We start from the raw sequence: 19112 nt of genomic DNA on the forward strand, positions 1-19112 counted from the left end.
CATTTTGGGTTCTATCCCCTTTTCTGCTCTGCTTTTCCTCTGGCACTCACTCCCCACTTCCCCATTCATAACACTCATAAAAACTCCATCTCAGAATCCACAGGGGCAAGACATTCTGTCTCCTGCTAGAAAACAGCTTCATTAAGGAAGATTAATGATTTCTTTTAACCCTATGATCCTCTAAAGCAGTAGTTGGGGGAGAGAAAATTATTAAGTGGGGCAGTAATTAAGTTTTAAATTCAGCTGGATGGCTTAGGTGGTATTTATGTACTCCTGTAGAGCCCCTAAAGCACTAAAATTACCATAATGTTTGCCTGACACACATGAACCTGTCAGAGCATTTTGAGACCACAGAGCGAGGTAATCCACCAGCCTCGTTAAGTCCCTGCAATACAGAGCGGTGAATTACAGTCTCAAAACAATTAATTTTCATTTGCAAGGAGGTGCTAGAAAAAAAAAAAAAAATCCTTTCTCAGAAATTCTCCTAGACTCCCCAGGTCTCTTGTCTTCTCCCTGTTCCCGTTTCTTACACCCATCTCGATGTTTGGACTTTCTCACAATCTTACCCCTGTTCCATTAACATAAAGGTTGTTCCTTCCCTACCCTGCACCACCCAAACCAATTTTCTCTCCGCCTCAGTGACTACTTTCTATTTTTGAGTTCTCCCTGAACATAATACATATATAATCTTCAGTATTATAACTCTGAATGTCTCCCTCCAAACAACAGGAACAACAGCTGTTCCAGTTTCAAGTGCAATTTGAAACTGCCTCATTTGCAGTTGCGCATAACTTCCTAAAGCTTTCACCTTTTGGGCTGACACATGCAATAATTTGTGCCTGCCTCAAGTCTGACCTTTATTTTAAAGTTCAAACCAAGACAATTCGGGCCTTTTCTAGCGAGCAGAGAACATATGCTGCTGTTTTCCACTTACAAAGTAATAAAATGCAGGCATTTCATTTCAAAATACAGGGCTTAGGATGGAAAGGCTGAAAGGTGAACACTGAAGGAGGTGGCTGGGAGCATTAGCCCTAACTTGACCACCACATTAAAATGCATAGGAACAGCATATTCTTTCCTTTAGGCCCATAAGGGTTGACTGCTCACTCAGCATGTGAAATTTAATTTAATGCAAAATCCAATGAGTTGCAAAGGAATTTAAGCGATGCCTCAATGCAGATACCTCTTTTGATCTCAAAAGGCAAAGAATAACTGGAACAACTCTTGAGTTCTTCACATATGGAGAGAAATCCTCTCCAAATCACTGCAGATCTGAAAGGATTTGCTGGTACTGGATGGCCACCGCTATGTTTACACCCCAGCAGCACTAAGAATATGGAGCAAAGGGAAAGAAGCAGCACCCTGCATGTTTTCTTTCCCACAAGGGAAGCTTTCTCCCCTCAAAAGCAGCACACTCGGGTTTTTGGTCAACAAACCTGTTCATAGCAGATGGATGGGATTTTCAAAAGCCTTCAGCACTGCATAATTGGTGCTATTAAAATCAGTGGGAAACCCGCCCTGGCTTTCAGCAGAGACTGAGTTAGGCCAACAAGAAGCCTCTTGGAAAACCTCAGCTTCAATACCTAAGCAGCACTTGTTCATCTGTCCTTAGGCTCAGCACCAGGAGCAAACGCCATTACTTACCGGCCTCAGAGAACGATGAACACGGGCCGCCTTCACATACTGCCACTTTGTCTTGCTCTGCGCTACCTTTTGGCAGCTGTTGCTTACTCCATGTATCCCACGTAAGTAAAACCTCCTGAGTTTACTTCCTACAGTATACAAAGGAACGCAGAGCTCTAGGAAGAAGCTTGTACCTAAATTAGTGGGCAAAAGTCATCTATGCCATGGTGAGACGTACCATGCCACAGAAAAAGGGAAGTGTTCTTGAGGTTGAATATACCTTTTACTAACTGGTTTTAGTGTTTAGCTAGTTTCAATGTAATTTGTTAATAGCCATGACACTGAGAAGCTATTTCATGGGGGGAGAGAAATCAATATTTCCTTTTTATTCACATAATTCTAATGTGCCTACCCCCAAAGGGCATCAATTTTCCTGAAAATATAAAAAACCAGTAAGATTTCCGACTTCCTGCAGACTGTTTGAGTGAAGTCTTGGGCATAATGAAATATATCCATAAAGAGTAAAATAAAAAAGTACGTTTGATGCTCATTGAAATACACCAGGAGAAATGCAAAGAAAATTAGCGATGGCTGACTGTGCCACATTCTTGATTAAAAATAAAGAACAAAGATGTTACACCAGCCCTAAGGTTAACTTAAAAACTTGCACATAGAATTTTTAATTATCCTTACATACACAGAAATCTTCTTCACCACTGCTTTCATTAGGAAGATGCTGGTATATAGCACATACTGAACACTGTGCAACACAGCAACTCTACAGAACATGTGTGGCAAGATGATCCACTACAGCTATGCTTCCCCTGCGGGTCCAGTACATCTGGTGTTTACAGGGGATCTTACAAATCAAGACCTTGGCTTTCTGGTCTTACTCTCAAAAATCATACTTCTAGGCAGTATCAGAGCTCTGGCAGTTGTCAGGTGTCATTTCTGACTTATTTGCAGATGATCAACTAGACTGACACCAGGAAGGCTGTGTGTTTACTTGGTAGTGAGCGAATGTCCTGAGCTCACATGGCTTTTGCTTAATGGCTGGAAAAATTTAGACAATTCATTCTATGTTTGCCTTGTTTTTCTGATTGTCACTGTCAGATGTAAAGGTGGGGAAACACTACCAGAAAGCCAAACAAAAAGAGGCCCACAAACAAGGTGAACCTGCACAGAAATAGTAGCAGACATGCAGAGTCATCCCTAAGCAGGATATATAATCAACTGTTAATGTCACTGCCCTTTGGTAGACCCCTGACTAATGCAAAATAAAGTCACATTGGAATAGATTATATTATAAAAATCACTCCAGCTGAAGAAGGTGGAGGAGAAATTCCTGTCTGGCATGAAAGGGGAGGGAAGACACATTAATTGCATTGTGCCATTTTATAATTGCGTTCCAGTGGTAAATCAAGCCTGAGGGCTGACAGCCAATGCTCAGGAGGAAAGTTGCGGCTGTTTAAATCCATTCCATTCCCTGGTTCATGACTGAGCTAAGAAGCTGCAAGATTCAGAGGAGATAAGAGAGCAAGAAATGTGAATTCAAGTAAAACAAACACTAATCTAACCCCTGTGAGTTATGCCCTGGATTAATCTCACTGCAGTGACCCAGGTCTTAAAGCAAGGGCAGCCTCAAGCTCAAAACCATGTCTTTCTAGTGGGCATTGCAGATGAAACACATTTCTTGTGCTCATTTTGTTGTGCTCATTAGCTAAGTAATCGCTTGTGCTTATTAGATAACAACCTTTTAAATCTGGAACTGCATGTGAGCTCTGCAAGAAGGCTGTCCTCAGCCATTCCCAAGGGTGCACTCATTTTTATTCTGTCTCTTCAAATCACTCTTTAAGAAGCACTTCCCCTGCACACTTAAAATAAACCACAACTGAGCTTAACACCCAAGGCAATTAAACTTATCTCAGTTCTTAGTCCCTTGCTCATAGATTCAACACACTTAGGGTGAAACTCTGGACCCATAGAAGCCAGTAGTAAAACTCAATGGGAACTAGGATTTTGCCACAGGGCTGCTCTCTGTACAGCCTCCATCATCAAAGGAACATAAGGATGACTGCAGGGCATGTCAGTCAGGCATGAAATTACACAGAGAAACCCCACTAAATAATTGCCCAAATTGTATATTGCTGAGGAGAATAACTCAGAGAACAAACTGCGTGAATGGATCAGAGCTGTGTGCAGTCAAATGAAGATGAGCAGAGATTTGTACTACAAATTTTACACAAGAAGATACCTGTAACTTTAAAAAATATGATTAAACATTTTTAGGTCAAATTCAGTCCAGGTATAGCCATTATGGTGGAGTTACACCACCACTTCTATTGGTGCACCTCCATGAGTTTTGCAATGAGAAGTAGTAAATACAACAAACAAGGCAACATGAATTCTCCCTAGAAAGCCACATAGCACAATGCATTCATAATGACTTCATGTCACATTTCATTTGAATCTTTATACTTTTTATTATATACCCCTGAATGTTGATATTACTTTAAAACATGCTGTGAACTTAGTACTTTCAGGTTGCAAACTTATTGACAGGTCCTTTTCCTGATTGTGTGAAGATTGCACATTCATGTCTATCCATTCACACAAAGTGCTGAAGTCCGTGAAGCAAGGTTTTCCAAGGATCAGCAACAGGAAAGGACAGACTACACAAGGAAGTGAAATCCATGTCGATGAGATACAGGTTACCTGCCTACAGCTTCATCGCTCGACCTTCCCAGCCTGCTTCACTAGAAAATAATTCAGCTTTGCCCAAATTACTGCATTCAATCTGCACATCACATGAAGAAGAGATCAAAAGCCTGACTGCTGATCTATGGCAGGTTTTAGTACTCTACTAGATCTCTCATCACTCTCCCATGGACTTGGCTAAGCTCATAGCAGAGTCAGGAGGAGGGAACTATGCCCACATGTTTGGTTACTCACATTAACACACCAGACTGAACTAAAGAACTAAAAACTGGGCACACACCCCCTTTCACCAGCTCTGCTATAGGAGTAGTAAATGCCAGCAGGGCAGTAGGGCAGGCAGCAGTGGGCTGGGATGTTAAAACATGACAGCAAGTTTCAGCAGAGCTCCTCTGGCAGAGCCTTGAAAGAGCCCAGAGACAGCAGCTCACAAAGAGCAGGAACATGCTCAGCAAACAGAAGGACCTGATAAAAGCTGCATTACGAATATCACCTAATTAACATTACCTACATTTCCTAACAGTACAAAATCTGTATGCAGGGTCAACTTCAAATGGAAAGGAGGTCTAAGCCGCAGAGATACACAAGGGTGCATAACCAAAAGTCATGGTCTTAAAGAAAGGGAAAGCTTAAAACACAAAGCAAACCATTACACCATCAAGCAGGGTCTTGGTGGCAATGCTGGAAACCCCATGACTTGGAAAGTTTAAATTTAGAGTAAACAAAGCATTAGGAGGAGGCTTACGCCCCAGGGAGCAGTCCTGCCTCATCAGGGAGACAGGCTGCACCGGCCACCTCTGCTTCCAACGTCCCTTCTGCAGTACATAATCACACTGCTTTGATGAGCTATTTCAGTCAAGCCAAAGATTTCAAATACATGGCAATTTAGAGATTACCTATCACCTCTGCTTCAAGCAGTACTTCTGCTTCAAATAATCAGCTGGGGGAGCTGCTGGCCAGAGAGTTCTGTTTCAGCCTGGGCCAGATTAATGAACGAAGGTGCACTGGTTCTCTGATTTTCAAGAGCAACTTTGGCACTGTAAGCTCTTCTGGACCCTGAGCTCACTGCTTACCATCCTCTGCAAAGTCATTAATATAGTTTGACAAAGCATAGCCCAAACTGCTCTTTAATTCACTGACATTTCTGAACTTTCCTTGTTCAAACCGTCTAAGTGGTGGAAATCTTCTAACATGCAATATGACGAACAGTGGGTTCCCCTCCCGGTGGTACTGACGATCATTACTCTTACTTTCTATCAGTTTCCTCCCTCTTTCGCCTTGACCTTCACTATCTTACAGACATTCGGGGTCATGAGAAAGGGCCCTTTCTCATTCCTGTTGAGGCCACTTAGAGCTGTTACATCAGTGGGACTATGCAATATCCCGTGACTGGGCATGGCAGAAGCCATTGTCCTTGGATAACCAGGAAACCTAGAGCAGCTGGAGTATTTTCTACTTTGTATTTTACGCTGCCACAGTTAATCCAGAATACTTGGGGAAAATAAAACCCTCTTCAGAAACAGTAACACACACACACCTTCCAGCCTCCTCATTTTGTGATCAACGGCCCATGTTTTGAGAGTCACAGCAGCTACTGGAAAGTTTATCTCATCTTCCCATCACCGAAGAGGTCAGCTCCCCTTTGCTTTCTGTCACGGAAACCTTCTTGGTACGCGCAAATAGAAAAGGGGGAAGGAGGGTTCAGGGAATCCTGTGGTTAGCATGCAAGGAATCTGCTCCCTTTTGTACATGCTGCTGGAGTGACAGAGGGAGACAGTGGCAGCCAAGGTGTCCTGTGTCACCCTTAAAGGACAAAAGGAAATACCACATCAGCAGCACTAGTGATTCTCATCACCAACAACTGGTTGTCCCACAGAGTGTTTAAAGAGACCCAGGCCACAGCTGTGCCTAAGCTCCCTCCCCAAATTAGCTAATCTTTCTAAGGAGAGGCATGACTCGGACCCAGAGCACCTTCTAAGCACAGCTCCTCTTGGGGAAACAAGTCACACGCTAAAACATTGCCCTCTGAAGTGTAGTTTCCTGCTGAATTCAGTATGTGTATATATGAAGACAGAAGCTAGCCTGCAATGTCTTTGATAAATATCTGGGAGCAGAAACACAAAGGCTACATGCCCCTCCAGGACTTTTTATTTTCCTTCTAAATAAGCTTTGCTCCAGGGCTTTCTGTTTTCCTTCCAAATAAACTGTGGGTTTACTTTTCTATCAGTTTACCAAAATGAGAATATTGCAGGTAATCTGCTGTAAAGTGTAATCTAGTTTTCTGGTAATAAGCAATCATTTTAGACCAACCATTAAACATTCTTCCCTACAGACCTTTAGCGGTTTATTGCTGAAAACAAGTGACATCAGGAATACTGATTCAGGAATGAGAGGCTGCAAAAAGCTTTATAAGCAAGCTACTCCAACCTCCTCCTCTTCAGCTGAGCAGTTTCCTTCAAATATAAACACACCTCCATGTATTTTTGCAGGCACAAGTTGCACATTGTAAGCTTGGCTAGGAGTGACTAGGTTTCTTACCAGATTCACATATCAGGAGACACTTAGCATTAGGCAATGCAGAACACTTAGCCCTCCTATTTCTCCTTTGTCCTCTGTGCCAGCATTTATGCCTTCATCTGAATAAACACACTGTTTCTGTATCTGTTTATCAGCTTCCTTATTTCCCCAGAGGCAAGATCTCATGAGTTGTCCCCATGGCAGGGAACTGCAAATGTATACAGTAGCCTAACAGGTGAGAGGGCCATGGCATAAGGGAGAGGATAAAGCAGCTGAGGATGGCCCCCAGCAGATCTCCTTGGAGTAAAAGGTGTCTCCAGATGTTCCCATGTCAGCCCCTGCTGTGCAGCAATGTAATTTAGCTTCTTCACCACCCTCCCACACTAAAAAAATCACTGGGCAAATTAAAAATGGGCTTGGCCATTGACCCTGTCTGGTGACATGGGCCAGAGCAAGAGAAAAACTCCACTGTGAAAGCACAATGCACAGACCTACCAAAAATCTTCAAGCTCTCAAAATAGTTGCATGTTCAGACCAGCTGCACCTGCACAATCGCTCCAAAGGGGTAAAGGTACATGGGAGGTCATCACAAAGACACCACCACACACAGGACCATGCTAGCGCAGCTCTGCCCTTCAGGACCCAAACCATCCTGCTTTGACAATACAGTTTCTAGTGAGCATACAACTCATCTCTACGTAAATCACACAGTGTGGACAAACACCCTCTTACCTACTGCCAACTATTTTCAGTGTCATGACCCCAATATGCCTAAACGACCCTTAATATTCAAGGATTTACTTTTCTGGGTGAAAGATGAATAGATTTCGGTCCTGCCAGCTGCCCTTCCTGACCTACAAGCAAGAAAAGAGATGGTTCAGCCACCAGAAAGCCCCTCCTCACAGACCTCCTCTGCCAAGGCAGGACAGTTTGCACTGCATGGGTCCCTTTTACCAGAACCACCAAGGCTCCAGATGTTCTTTTTCTCTGTCCCTCATCCATCCCTCCTGGTTGGGACAAGGACATTGTTCTTTATTACTTCGCAGTCAGGAACACCCTCTGCAAGACTCCACAAGGAAAGCACAGAATAGCCAATACCAGAGCAGACTATTAATTAACAGCACTAGTGCCCCAAATTAGCTTCTATTACTAAAGAACGAGTGGGAGTTTTCTGCACTTCCATCTTCAAAGTACCTCAAAGACGCTTCACAGATGGAATCTGATGCTTCACAGCACAGATCTCTCTTTCCTTCCTGCCACGTATCTCATGGGGCTCATGAGAACTCTGGGCTCCCCTGTTAAACAATGAAGCATGGGGAGCAGGGGGACTTGTTTAAAAAGCAAATAGTGTCTGGCTTTCCACACAACTTCATTTCATTGTTCTGATCTCTTCATATTCGTGTGCCTTGACCTAAAAGTTAACAAGAGACCAACCACATCAAAACTGAAATCCCAGTCTGAATGTCCAAATTCTTTGTGCATTTGGAAATCTCCCACTGAATCTGACATTACGGTGTCAGAATAACAGAAATGTGTAGTTTGAGGTCACTGCCTTAACATCTCAGACACGATCCCCCAAGTGGTCTGCATTTCATTTCAAACAAAAACAAGTGACTAAAGTGAGGGATCCTGGCAGCCAACCACATGAGGCTGGATTAGTAGTGGTTGTCTCAGTATGATCAACCCTTTCTTTTCCCTTTTAAACATAGAAGCAATGGCTGAACTGGACATTTCCAGGGGAGAGAGCTTCTAAATGGGAATTAACTGTTACTCACAGGTAGTGTTTGCAGGGAAGAGTATTAATAACTGCCCCTTACACTCCCTCCAGGCCACTCTCCAGAGAAGCAGCAAATTTATACAGTCACGGGTTTGACCAGACACGCAATTTTATGTACTTAATTTTGAAGGGTTTGGTTTGGCTGACTTTTTTAATTACTGCCAATCAGAAAATACACACAATTGGTCCTGCCTATAGCAGCCATACAGCTGAGTTTCAAAACCACAAAAATACATGCAATTTCCTTGTCTACAACTTTCCAAGTTTCCTACATACATGTATTTCCTACCAGCAAGCTGCAGGCAGCTTGCCATTCAGCCTGTAGAGTTTCTTGCTTACCCTCCAGAGAGGCCTCACCCCCTCCAGGACTGAGAAAGAAGACAAGATTCGTCTCTGGCATTCAGAGTCATCCTACCCTGGCTAAGGACAGCACATTGAGGTATCAGAGCCACATTCAGAGGCACCAAAGCGGCACTGTGGATCTCCTTCAAAGAGACTCAGGAATTTGTCCAAGGTCCCCCCAAGAAATTTGTGGCATAACAGAGAATGTCAGATACTTCTCTAGTACATCTACATCCCCAGAAATGGGTGAAGAGGAATGTTCTGGTCTCACTCATGTAACAAACACACTGTACAAGAGATCTGCTACAAGACTACCTACAGGTAACACAGTTCTCACTCTGATAAATAGAGGAGCTGTAATTATAAGCACTGTAAGTGTTGGAGGCAAAGCTAATGGGTAACAGCTCTAAGGACATAAGGAGCTAAGCCAGGCAGGTAAGGAACTTTTTAAAATCCCTCCTGCACATAAAACCGTGGTGTGGAAAGCCAAAGGTTACATCTTCCCTGTTCTCAAGTTCTTCCACATGCCCTAAGCGGGCCACTCACCCACAAGGGATGAGGCTACACACATAGCTATCACAGCTATCAGTCACACTGGTTAATGAAAAGTTTCAAGTAAAATTTGCAGTAGATCGGTAAAATGAAGAAGGGAAGGCTAGCCTCTGCCAAAGTTCTCGGTCCACGTTCTCCCACCCTAAACAACACAGCTGCCTCTTGCCTATTGTATTATGAACTTCTGTTATCATATCTGGGAAAACCTTCCACTGATAAGGACCGTGTCCTCCCTTACTGCAGCTCAGTCATTTGTTATGCAGTAGAAGTGTTACAAGGGCAACTGCAAATCTGACAGCTTAAGGGTTACACTGTGAGCAAACTCCAACCCCGTGCAAATTCTTGAGGATTTCCCACTGACATTTGGAAGCCAAATCAACTTCAAAAAAATGCTGTAAATTCCTCTTAAAAACTCTGGGTGCAAGAGTGAGAAGTGACTTGGGAAACTCTGGCCTTTAGCCAAATTAAAAAAGAAATTATTCACTAACACTGTAGGTTCATTAATCTAGTTCTGCTATAAAATTTTGAGCCATTATTGATTCATAGCCATAAACACACTAGATGCTTGAGATCTTTTCCCAAAAGTTTTCACAGTCCCAAATCCTGTATTTGGAAAGATTTGTGCTTACTTCAACACCCAGGAGGCAGGCCCCATTCATCTCAACAACATCAGCCAACTCACGTTTCTGATTTTAGTTGTTCCTACTGACAGTTGAGTAACACTGGTACCTTCCAAATAATCCTTTGATTTGCCAATGTCACATGTGCTCTTGGAAGGATACATATTGTCAACATCCCCTCACAAACGGACAGAGCTGATTAACTACTGATGCTAGGGACATTACAAGCTTAAGTGATGTACGAACACTTACTGTGGCCTAAGAGCCAAATGAGTCAGAAGTAAACCCAAGTATTCTCTCTGCGTTTCAGGTTACCAAAGTAAAAGCCTCTTGAAATATGATCGGTTCTAAAGTAAAAAGAATGCCACAGCAATTGTTGAATGTGTTGAAAAACCTAACCATTGGGAAGGAAAACTATTTCAAAAAAATGTATCTTCAAACCCAGTCAAACTTAATGTAGTTTTGCAGTGTAATTCTGTTTCAGCCACATCCCTGATCAGTTACTGAGTAGTTTCAGCCAAGTTAAGAAATTCATCAGCAAAATCTAATTCAGTCCTGTCTAAACTACAAAGATGAATTATCCACTGAGCTGTGTGAGACGTCAGTGCTCCCATGCTGGGTAGCACTGCTTAATACAGGTCTGTGCAGCACCAGCACAGAAAGATTCGGCTTGGCCAAGGAAAGATGGAAGTCCAAAGTGAATAGATGCAGTTTAATGTGCAGTACCTGAAGGGAAGTGCCAACTGAACAGGCAACATCTTCTTTAATTAAAGTTGCATAGGAGTGGGGATAGCGAGAAGGACACATCTGATGACTTGGTACAATTCGGCCATAAAAAGAAGACTGGATGCTGATGGTGGTTCTGTGAGGACATCTCAGGGAAACATATTCTCCATCACAGGCATGGTCAGTGTAATTCTTTAGTACTTGTGATATGTAACCTGCAAAAACCAAGACAAAACACATCATTAGTGAACGGTAGTTAATATTTAGGTGATTATACAGCAGTGCAGTTTAACAAATGCACAACTAACAAGCAATGAGGGACATGGATTTTATTACCCATCTCACACACGTGCAAAGGAGAGAGATAATGACATGGTGGGGGTGGCTTGGTGATTTGACCTTCAGCCATGTTATATATCCTCAGTGGAAGCAATATTCAGATGCTCCAAACTCTTAGTCCAGTCATACCACTTATTGACACCAGCATGTGTCAAGTTTATGGGAAACGCAACCAAGCCAGACTCATTATTTAGACCACATCTAGATACCACATGCAATTTTTGGCACCCCAGTACAAGACAGACTTCAATAAACTGGAATGAGCTCAACAGAGGGCCACTGAGATGGTTGGGAGCTGGAGCACTTGCCCTATAAGAAGTGGCTTGTTCAGCCTGGAGAAGAGACAGCTTTGGGGGAAACCAATAGCAGCATGCCAGTATCTGCAGGGAGGTGTCATGGAGGTGGAGCCAGGCTCTTCACAGTGGTGCATGGTAGACGAATGAGATAAAACAGGCACAAGACAAAAGAAGAGAGTTTCAGACTGGGTGTATGAAGCAAATTTTTTGCTGTGAGGCCAGTCAAGCAGTAGACCAGGCTGCCCAAAGAAGCTGTGCAGTATACACCTTTGGAGATTTTTAAGGCCTTACTGGGACAAAGCCCTGAGTGCCCTGGTCTGACCTTCTAGTTTACCAGGAGGTTAGACTAGAGACCTGAAGTCCCTCCCAGCCTCACTTTTCCTGTGAACTTACAATCATAAGCAAGACAGGCCCAGACACAGAGCCACTAAAAGGAAAGCTGGGGTTGCAGTTGGTTGCATGAAGGCCTATTCCATCATGGCACACCAGTCACATCTTTGATCTCTCTTCACAATATGTCAGTTCAATTCTTCTGGTTGCACCTTCTTTTCTAGGCCTTTGACACAAAAGCTTTGCTTTCTCTCCTTTTTTGCAAAGTTTCAATCTTTGTAGAAGGCATACAGCATGCAGAACCAAATGTCTCCTTGTTTGTGAGAGGATGACATTATCCACAATAATAAAGTTGTTAACAAGAATAAAGCATGGGGAGAAAGCCTGCCACGGCAACTGCCAAACAAATCCTGGCTTTGCCACACTCAGGCATGAGGGGAAAGCACTGTGGTGCTGGTATAGAAACATCTGTGCAGGGAAGACTATAGCATGTCCCAGGTCAGCATCAGCCATGGTCCCATTCAACCCTACGGATGTCCTCTGTGTCATGAGCTTGGAAGTCCCCTTCCCACTGCTGGCCACCCACACAAGTCTGCCAGCAGCAATCCCATGGTGCCCTGTCCCTGTCTTCCTCTTAAGAAAAGGTAGAGGAAGCCAGGGACAGGACATTGTGGTATTGTTGCTGGTAGACTCTTAAGAGGCAGAGAGAAAAGACAAAACCATTAAGAGAAACAAGTAATCCCTGGACACATTCCTAAGAGGGAACCTGATGTATAACTTAGATTTGTTTTTAAAAGATGGCTGGAATGTGACTGTTCTCTTGGTGGCCCATAATCATAGAATAATTTAGGCTGGTACCTCTGCAAGTCATCTAGTCCAAGCTTCTGCTCAAAGCAGGGCCAACTTAGATTGAGTTTCCCAGGGCCTTATCCTGAATATCTGCAAGGATGGGGCCTCCACAACCTCTCCAGGCAACCTGTACCAATGCTTAACAACTTTCACAATGAAAAATGTTTACATCACATGCAATTGAGATTTCCCATGTTATGTCTTCTTTTTGTTCACTCCGGTTCTTCCATTGTACGTTTCAGATAAAAGACTGGTTCCATGTCCTTTATAGCTTTAGGTAAAACAGTAATTAGATCCCACTCTCCTTATTCTTTACTTCTCCTAGATGAACAGACCAGCTCCCTCAAGTCTCTTATTATTTATCATACGTTCCAGTGCCCTTGCTTTCTTGGCAGCTGAAGGGACTCTCTCCAGATTCTCAACATCTTTGCCATACTGAGGGGCCAGCTTGGTGTGCAGTTACCCTTCCTTACTGCAAGGTGCACTGCTTCCTCATGTTCATCATCATGTCTTCCAAGACAGGATAATGCACACAGGGAAGGGCAATTCACGTGGTCTGAGAGAATTCATGTGGCTTGCTCAGAGTTATTCCAACATCAGCTGTAGCTCTCCTTGTAGACACATCTGTAGGGTACATTTACTCCACCAAGTTAAACACTCCCAGAGCCTTTTCTCTGCCCCAAGGCCATATCCAGCAACTTCATCTTCCTCTCCAAAATAGTATGACCTACATCCAGAGGCCATACTGGGAACAGTTCCTCCATACCAACACTGAAACCTAGCTCAGGAGTTGCATGAAAGAACACTGGTCTGAACAAATTTCAAGGTGCCTAAAAGAACTATAATCCTTGCCCTTAGAGATAACCCACACACAGTAATTTAGCTTCAGCATTCAAGCTGCCACTTGAGTGAGGGCTGTTTTCTCTGTTTTCTCTAAATTTTAGCCTGTAGCTCTTATTTAGCAGTTCTGTTGCTGCAGTGCCCCAAGGTGTGTGCCAAGTAGATATTTACTCAAATCAACATAATAATTTCCAAGTCCCCGGGGCAGCATTTACTTATAAGAAAAAGGCTGAGACACAGCCCCAGTAACTAGAGTGACAGGGCTGCATCAGATCCGGAACAGCACTGTTTAATTCAGTGCCTTTATCTCACTTATTCAAGGAAGCACTCTGTGGACAAAATGAACTACTGGAGTGCATCTCCTTCCCCAGTCAGTAGAACACATGCACTGTGTGATGCTGCACACCTACTCCTGGTGTAAGATCAGCTCTTCTCCCTCAAAAGTAAGGCAACCATACAACATGGGCATCAGGAAAAGCAAACTACAAACAAAACCAGAACATAACACAAAACATTAAACTCTCCTTTCCACACAGTTACTCCAGTGCATTAGGACTTTTCCCTGAGGCTGACCTATCAGGGATCCAGAGAAATACAAAGTGCAATCAATACTCTACTGGCTCCTCTGAATATTCAATTCTTCTGTCAGAACAGCCATCCTAGAGTGTGCCTTTCATATTACCAATTCAGGACCAGGGAAGGTTTCAACCCCTGCAATTAGCACAGATCACTTGTTGAAACAACTCCTTCCCCTCATCTTCCATCAGCAATCTCAAAATAACTTGAGTTCATTCAGGCTCAAGATATTGGAGTGATTGAATGCTTTGATAATGACTGGCTAATAACCAACAAAGCACGATGTGTGAAACATCTGGCACTCACCACTGTCAGAGAGAAGATACTGGATTAGGCGTGGGCATGATCAGGGATGACATGATGTTCTTCAAAGAGCAGAAGGAAGTGGCTGCAGAGAGTAATGTGCTTTTTTTGTCCCTCCATCCCCCCCCCCCCCCCCCCCCACTTAAGCATACCAGATTTGTACTAGATTCATTGGTAGTTCTTTTGAAAGTGTTGATCTGTCATTGCCCATTCATTCACAGTTCAGTAGTACAAAATCTGAATTGTTTTCAGCATCCTTGCTGAATTTTTGGTAGCAAACCTCCAGTGACCTTTTGTACCACTGCATGTGGTACCAGGGAGGGAACTGCGGGGAAGCTCTTTACTGAATGAAATGCATAAACACGTAGTCAATGGCACTTGTATACCAAGGTAAGAAGCACTTCATAAGCATACAAGGAATAGCTTAGGGAGCTCTTTGACTCTTTCCTGGCAAGCATGAAAAAAATCTCTTTTTGATGGCTGCAAGAAATGTTTTTCATTTAGTAAAATGATAGAGCAGATCACTGATCAGCTATTCATAGACAACAGAATGTGACAGTCAAGAAACTGAGATGATAAAGGTATTATCAAATGATGTTATCATTCCCCATCAAGTGTATGTTTCTGCATTATCTGGGATATGATTATCTCTTGTATCTGGGATAGTCTTGTAAGTGTCCACTCCAAAGAAAGATAAGGCAGGCTGTTTTTTAAAGATGGCCAAAGACATTTGCCACTTCTTTCTTCACCTTCAAATTCTGGCACGTGAAATCTCCATTGTCAGATCCAGGACCTGAAGGCAAGCAATTATTTTAGGAAAACACCCCAGCTGTACTGCTACAGCCAAATCTACTCTATTTTGTCATGGTTAATCTTGGAATGGAAGTGACGTAAATTCTCATGATTTTACCAGGAAGTTATTTGGTGGTTCACTTATCAGTCTGCCTAGGCAAGAAATGTTAGAGCAAGTGGTAATTTGAGCTTTTCTTTAAAAATACATGTTTCATTTGAAAGCACGGTAAAAGCATAAAATAAATCTGAAGCACTAAGCCCACCAAACCCTTTCCAAGTACCACATGCATTGAAAATCTGGGATAACAAAAACAATCTCAAAGTATCTTGGGTTTAGCGTTCTTCTTTTTTTAAGGATTGTATAGAGGACACTGGATTTTTGCCGGTTGGCATCCATACTCCCAAATTAAATCAATGTATACGAGTCAGGTGCTAAATATCTCATTTCAAAAGATGATGTCACTACCAAAGCAGAGATTTACATTCTGAAGACAAAATAAACAACCAAAAAAAGTGCATCATAAAAACGATAGATTATTCTTTCTCTCTAACAAGAAGGTAATAGTCCTTTCAAGCACCATTTGCAGTTTATTTTTCTAAAGTCCAGTTCGACCCCTTATGAGTCACTGGCAATTACTCTCCACTACTCACCAAATACAATGCTTCACGCTGACTGTAACTCCATCCCACCCAGCAATGAGAGCTCCCAAGAACCATTTCCACCATTGCCTCTCCAGGTAACTCTTTCTCAGTTCTCATCCAACAGCCTAAGTTCTAACCCTTAACACATATGCAGACTAGATAAAAATAACAGTTTCATACAAAATATCATCCTTTTACAGGTACTGTGAATCTAAACATCGTCCTTTACTTACTCTCTCAGAGCTGCAGCCCTGCTTTTTGGAAACCAAAGCAACTGATGGAGCTCTTTACAAAAGCACAGATGATAAAACAGCCTCCACGCCACTCAGATGAAATTAGTAGAGTATACAAACACTGATTCATACATCACATTTAACCATGGTTGCCTAAAAGCAGTAAGCCCTCTTCTCCTGCTTCTACCAAATACTGCTTTAGTTTTGTTTGACAAGGTACATAGCACCACACTATCTCGCCAATCATCAGAAGACAAATTTCATCTTTCACCAGTAAACATACCTGTGGGTGTGTGCTGGAGGAATAGAGACAATAACAATAAAACTAATTCTTTGTATAGTTCGGATAAGATCTGAAACTTCTAATAAATTACAAGGAAACTCAAATTATTTTAATGATTAATGGCCTACTACACATAATTCAAACGAGTGCTTCATTAGTATCCGCATCAAGCTATATCTATGCTATAGTAATGTCTTGTTAAAATATCCCACTTTGAGCTTTTGTAGTTACAAATACAGAAGCGTATACACACAATAGAGTAAAATCAACATAATGAAAAAAGAACACTACTTAGAAATATGCAATTTCCCCTTATCTGAAACACATTAAGTCAGTGTAATTAACTGTGTTAGTGAATAAAAACATTGCCTTGTTCCTCATTCGCAGAGATTCTTTTGTTTTTAATCCTCTTACTTTCCAAATATATATACTTTTTTTCCCCAGTATCTATGGTTATTTTCTTCTCGTTTCCTCAGCTTCCTTGCAGAGGTTTTTGAGACTCTGGATGTGAAACAGAACTTTCTTCCAGGAGAGACCATAATCAGATACTTTTCTGGAGCTCAGACTACCCCTGTACCACACTGGCTTTCAGATAGGCTAGGGACTGCAGAATTTCAGCTTATTCTTTATACACAGAACACCGATACTCATCACATCTCACAGAAACAGTGCTAAGCCAGTGGAATAGGATAACACGCCACAAGGACAGGCAAACAGGGCTGAAATGTGACCCCAGGCAAGGCTTGAAGCCAGAGCAAGTAACTCAATGAATGTATTTCATACCAGGCATTACTGATAATCCTGTGGTTGCAGTAGTAAAAGCAGCTCTCTCAAATCACAGAGAAGCCTAGTGCGGACAAGCAGGGTTTGTTTTGCTTTGGTACTAATACCCGAGATTAAAATTTGCTATTACAAACCTTCTACAGAGAGATTTGCTTTCCCTTCAGCTACTCCCCAACGCTTTCACCTTTCAGATACCATACAGCACTGAATAAACTTCAGCATCTTGTAAGCATACTTAGGAAAATATTTTTATTTTAAGCCAACAGTTCCTTGCCCACTATCTGATCTTCTGTGCCACAGTTGCAGCTCAGAACAGTATCCAGTGTTAACTTAGAAAAACGGCTTTGAAACGAGAGTGAATTTAGAACTACAGATGAGTGCCAGCATTTCAAGGCTAAACAAGGTAACGTGTTGTAAGGGCTGAACAGTATTTCATAGGTCTCCTGGGTTTGTATAAGGATGAGAACGTAGTGGAAATTAGATTGGTGAGGGCTAGGGGGGACAGGAATAAAAGCAGGTGGTTTCCAACTCTGCAGATACCTAACAGATAACTAAGATACCAGTAAGGATTATTGCTAATTATTCCCTTACATTTCCTAACTGTAAACACCTATAAAATTTAATGAAACACTGCAGCCCTTTCACAGACAGTTGGAATAACTCTAGAGAATTTAATAAGCAACTCCAACTGCAAGCATTTTAGGTCTAAAACTTTATAAAGAATTGCACCAGATATTCAAAGCAAAAGATCTCCTTTGCTATTTGAATATCATCTTAGATTATTTTCTTTGAATGTTGCATAAGTCTGTGGTTTCTTGAGACCTTACTTTTTTCTAAAGTAAGTTTTTAGAGCCCTTATGGATATGGAGATCTTTTTCCCTGATCTTTTACATTTTGAAAAGGCAAATGAAGAGCATTTAAAATTATCTCTTATTTTTAAGCTTATCTTTCTAGACTCAGGGAAATTCAGCTTCGAAGGGCCTCCTGCAAGTCATCTAGTCCAAAATGCTGCTCAGAGTAGGGCCAATATCAAAGTGAGATCAAGCTGCTCAGCACACCTTGTTCAGCTCTCAGCAAGGACTGCCAAGAACAGGGATTCCCCAGCCTCTGAAGCACCTATGCCAGTGTTTCAACACCCTTCTGATTAAAATTGTTTTCAAATAAGTGCTCAGAATTTCCTCTGTTGCCTCTTGCCTTTTTATTTTGCACCTCTGAGAGAACCCTAGCTTTGGTTTATGTATAACAATTTTCAGGAAGCAGAAGGAAGCATCTGGGTCCCACCTCAGCCTTCTCTTCTCCAGCTTCCCCTCCTATGCTATGTGCTCCAGCCCAAACCTCCCTACTGGCTCTACACTGGGCGCTCTCCAGTTTGTCAACGTTGCTCTTACAAACTTGTACCAGTATCTTGACCTGTGATTCAAGGGGTTGACCATCCAGTTCCCCTGGATTTAAGGAATTTTTTGAAAAACTCTTTTTTCACTATGTTTATGGTTGCAGGCATCAATGATGTTGAAGGAAATTTGACAGCACAGAGAATTTGGCTGGAAAGAGCTGCACCAGGACTTCACCAACTTGCAACCCTCTCTCTGGCTGCTTCCTGCTCCTCTATTCCAGATCAAAGCACCTTCCACTGAATTGTGTCCACATGGGGATCTCAATGACAGCAACCAGAGCTGGGCACAGGTCAGAGGGTCTGTGTGTGTGCCCTTCCAGCATATTGTGTGGGTGTGTATGTTCGTCTGTGATCACCAGTGACTATCAAGCTGGATTTGTTGGCATGTAGAATAAGAGCTTTGGGAACCAGGTATGAAAGTGGCCACAAGTCTGAGTCAAATACTGGAGAGACCAGACAGACTGAGTGTTGGCTCCAGGAGAGACCAGGAGGTCCAGGCCAGCTATGGGAAGACCAGGGGTCAAGGAGTCAACTGAGACACCCATCTTCAGGCACACGTCTGTGTGTGAGGTGCCTGGAGA

General features: G+C 42.6%; 1 protein-coding gene across 3 annotated transcripts in view; it reads right to left on the reverse strand.

Annotated features, from left to right (window-relative positions):
- Positions 1–19112, reverse strand: part of EVA1A (eva-1 homolog A, regulator of programmed cell death) — a 224321-nt gene that overhangs the window by 140091 nt on the left and 65118 nt on the right. For all 3 annotated transcript variants that reach the window (XM_027808696.2, XM_055714644.1, XM_055714645.1), the window contains one exon: positions 10873–11087. In XM_027808696.2, the coding sequence (XP_027664497.1) occupies positions 10873–10953 (81 nt within the window). In that variant the 5' untranslated portion in view covers positions 10954–11087. The remainder of the gene's footprint in view (positions 1–10872; positions 11088–19112) is intronic.

This window comes from Falco cherrug, chromosome 6 (genome assembly GCF_023634085.1).
Source record: "Falco cherrug isolate bFalChe1 chromosome 6, bFalChe1.pri, whole genome shotgun sequence".
In the NCBI taxonomy this organism is placed as follows: Eukaryota; Metazoa; Chordata; class Aves; order Falconiformes; family Falconidae; genus Falco; species Falco cherrug.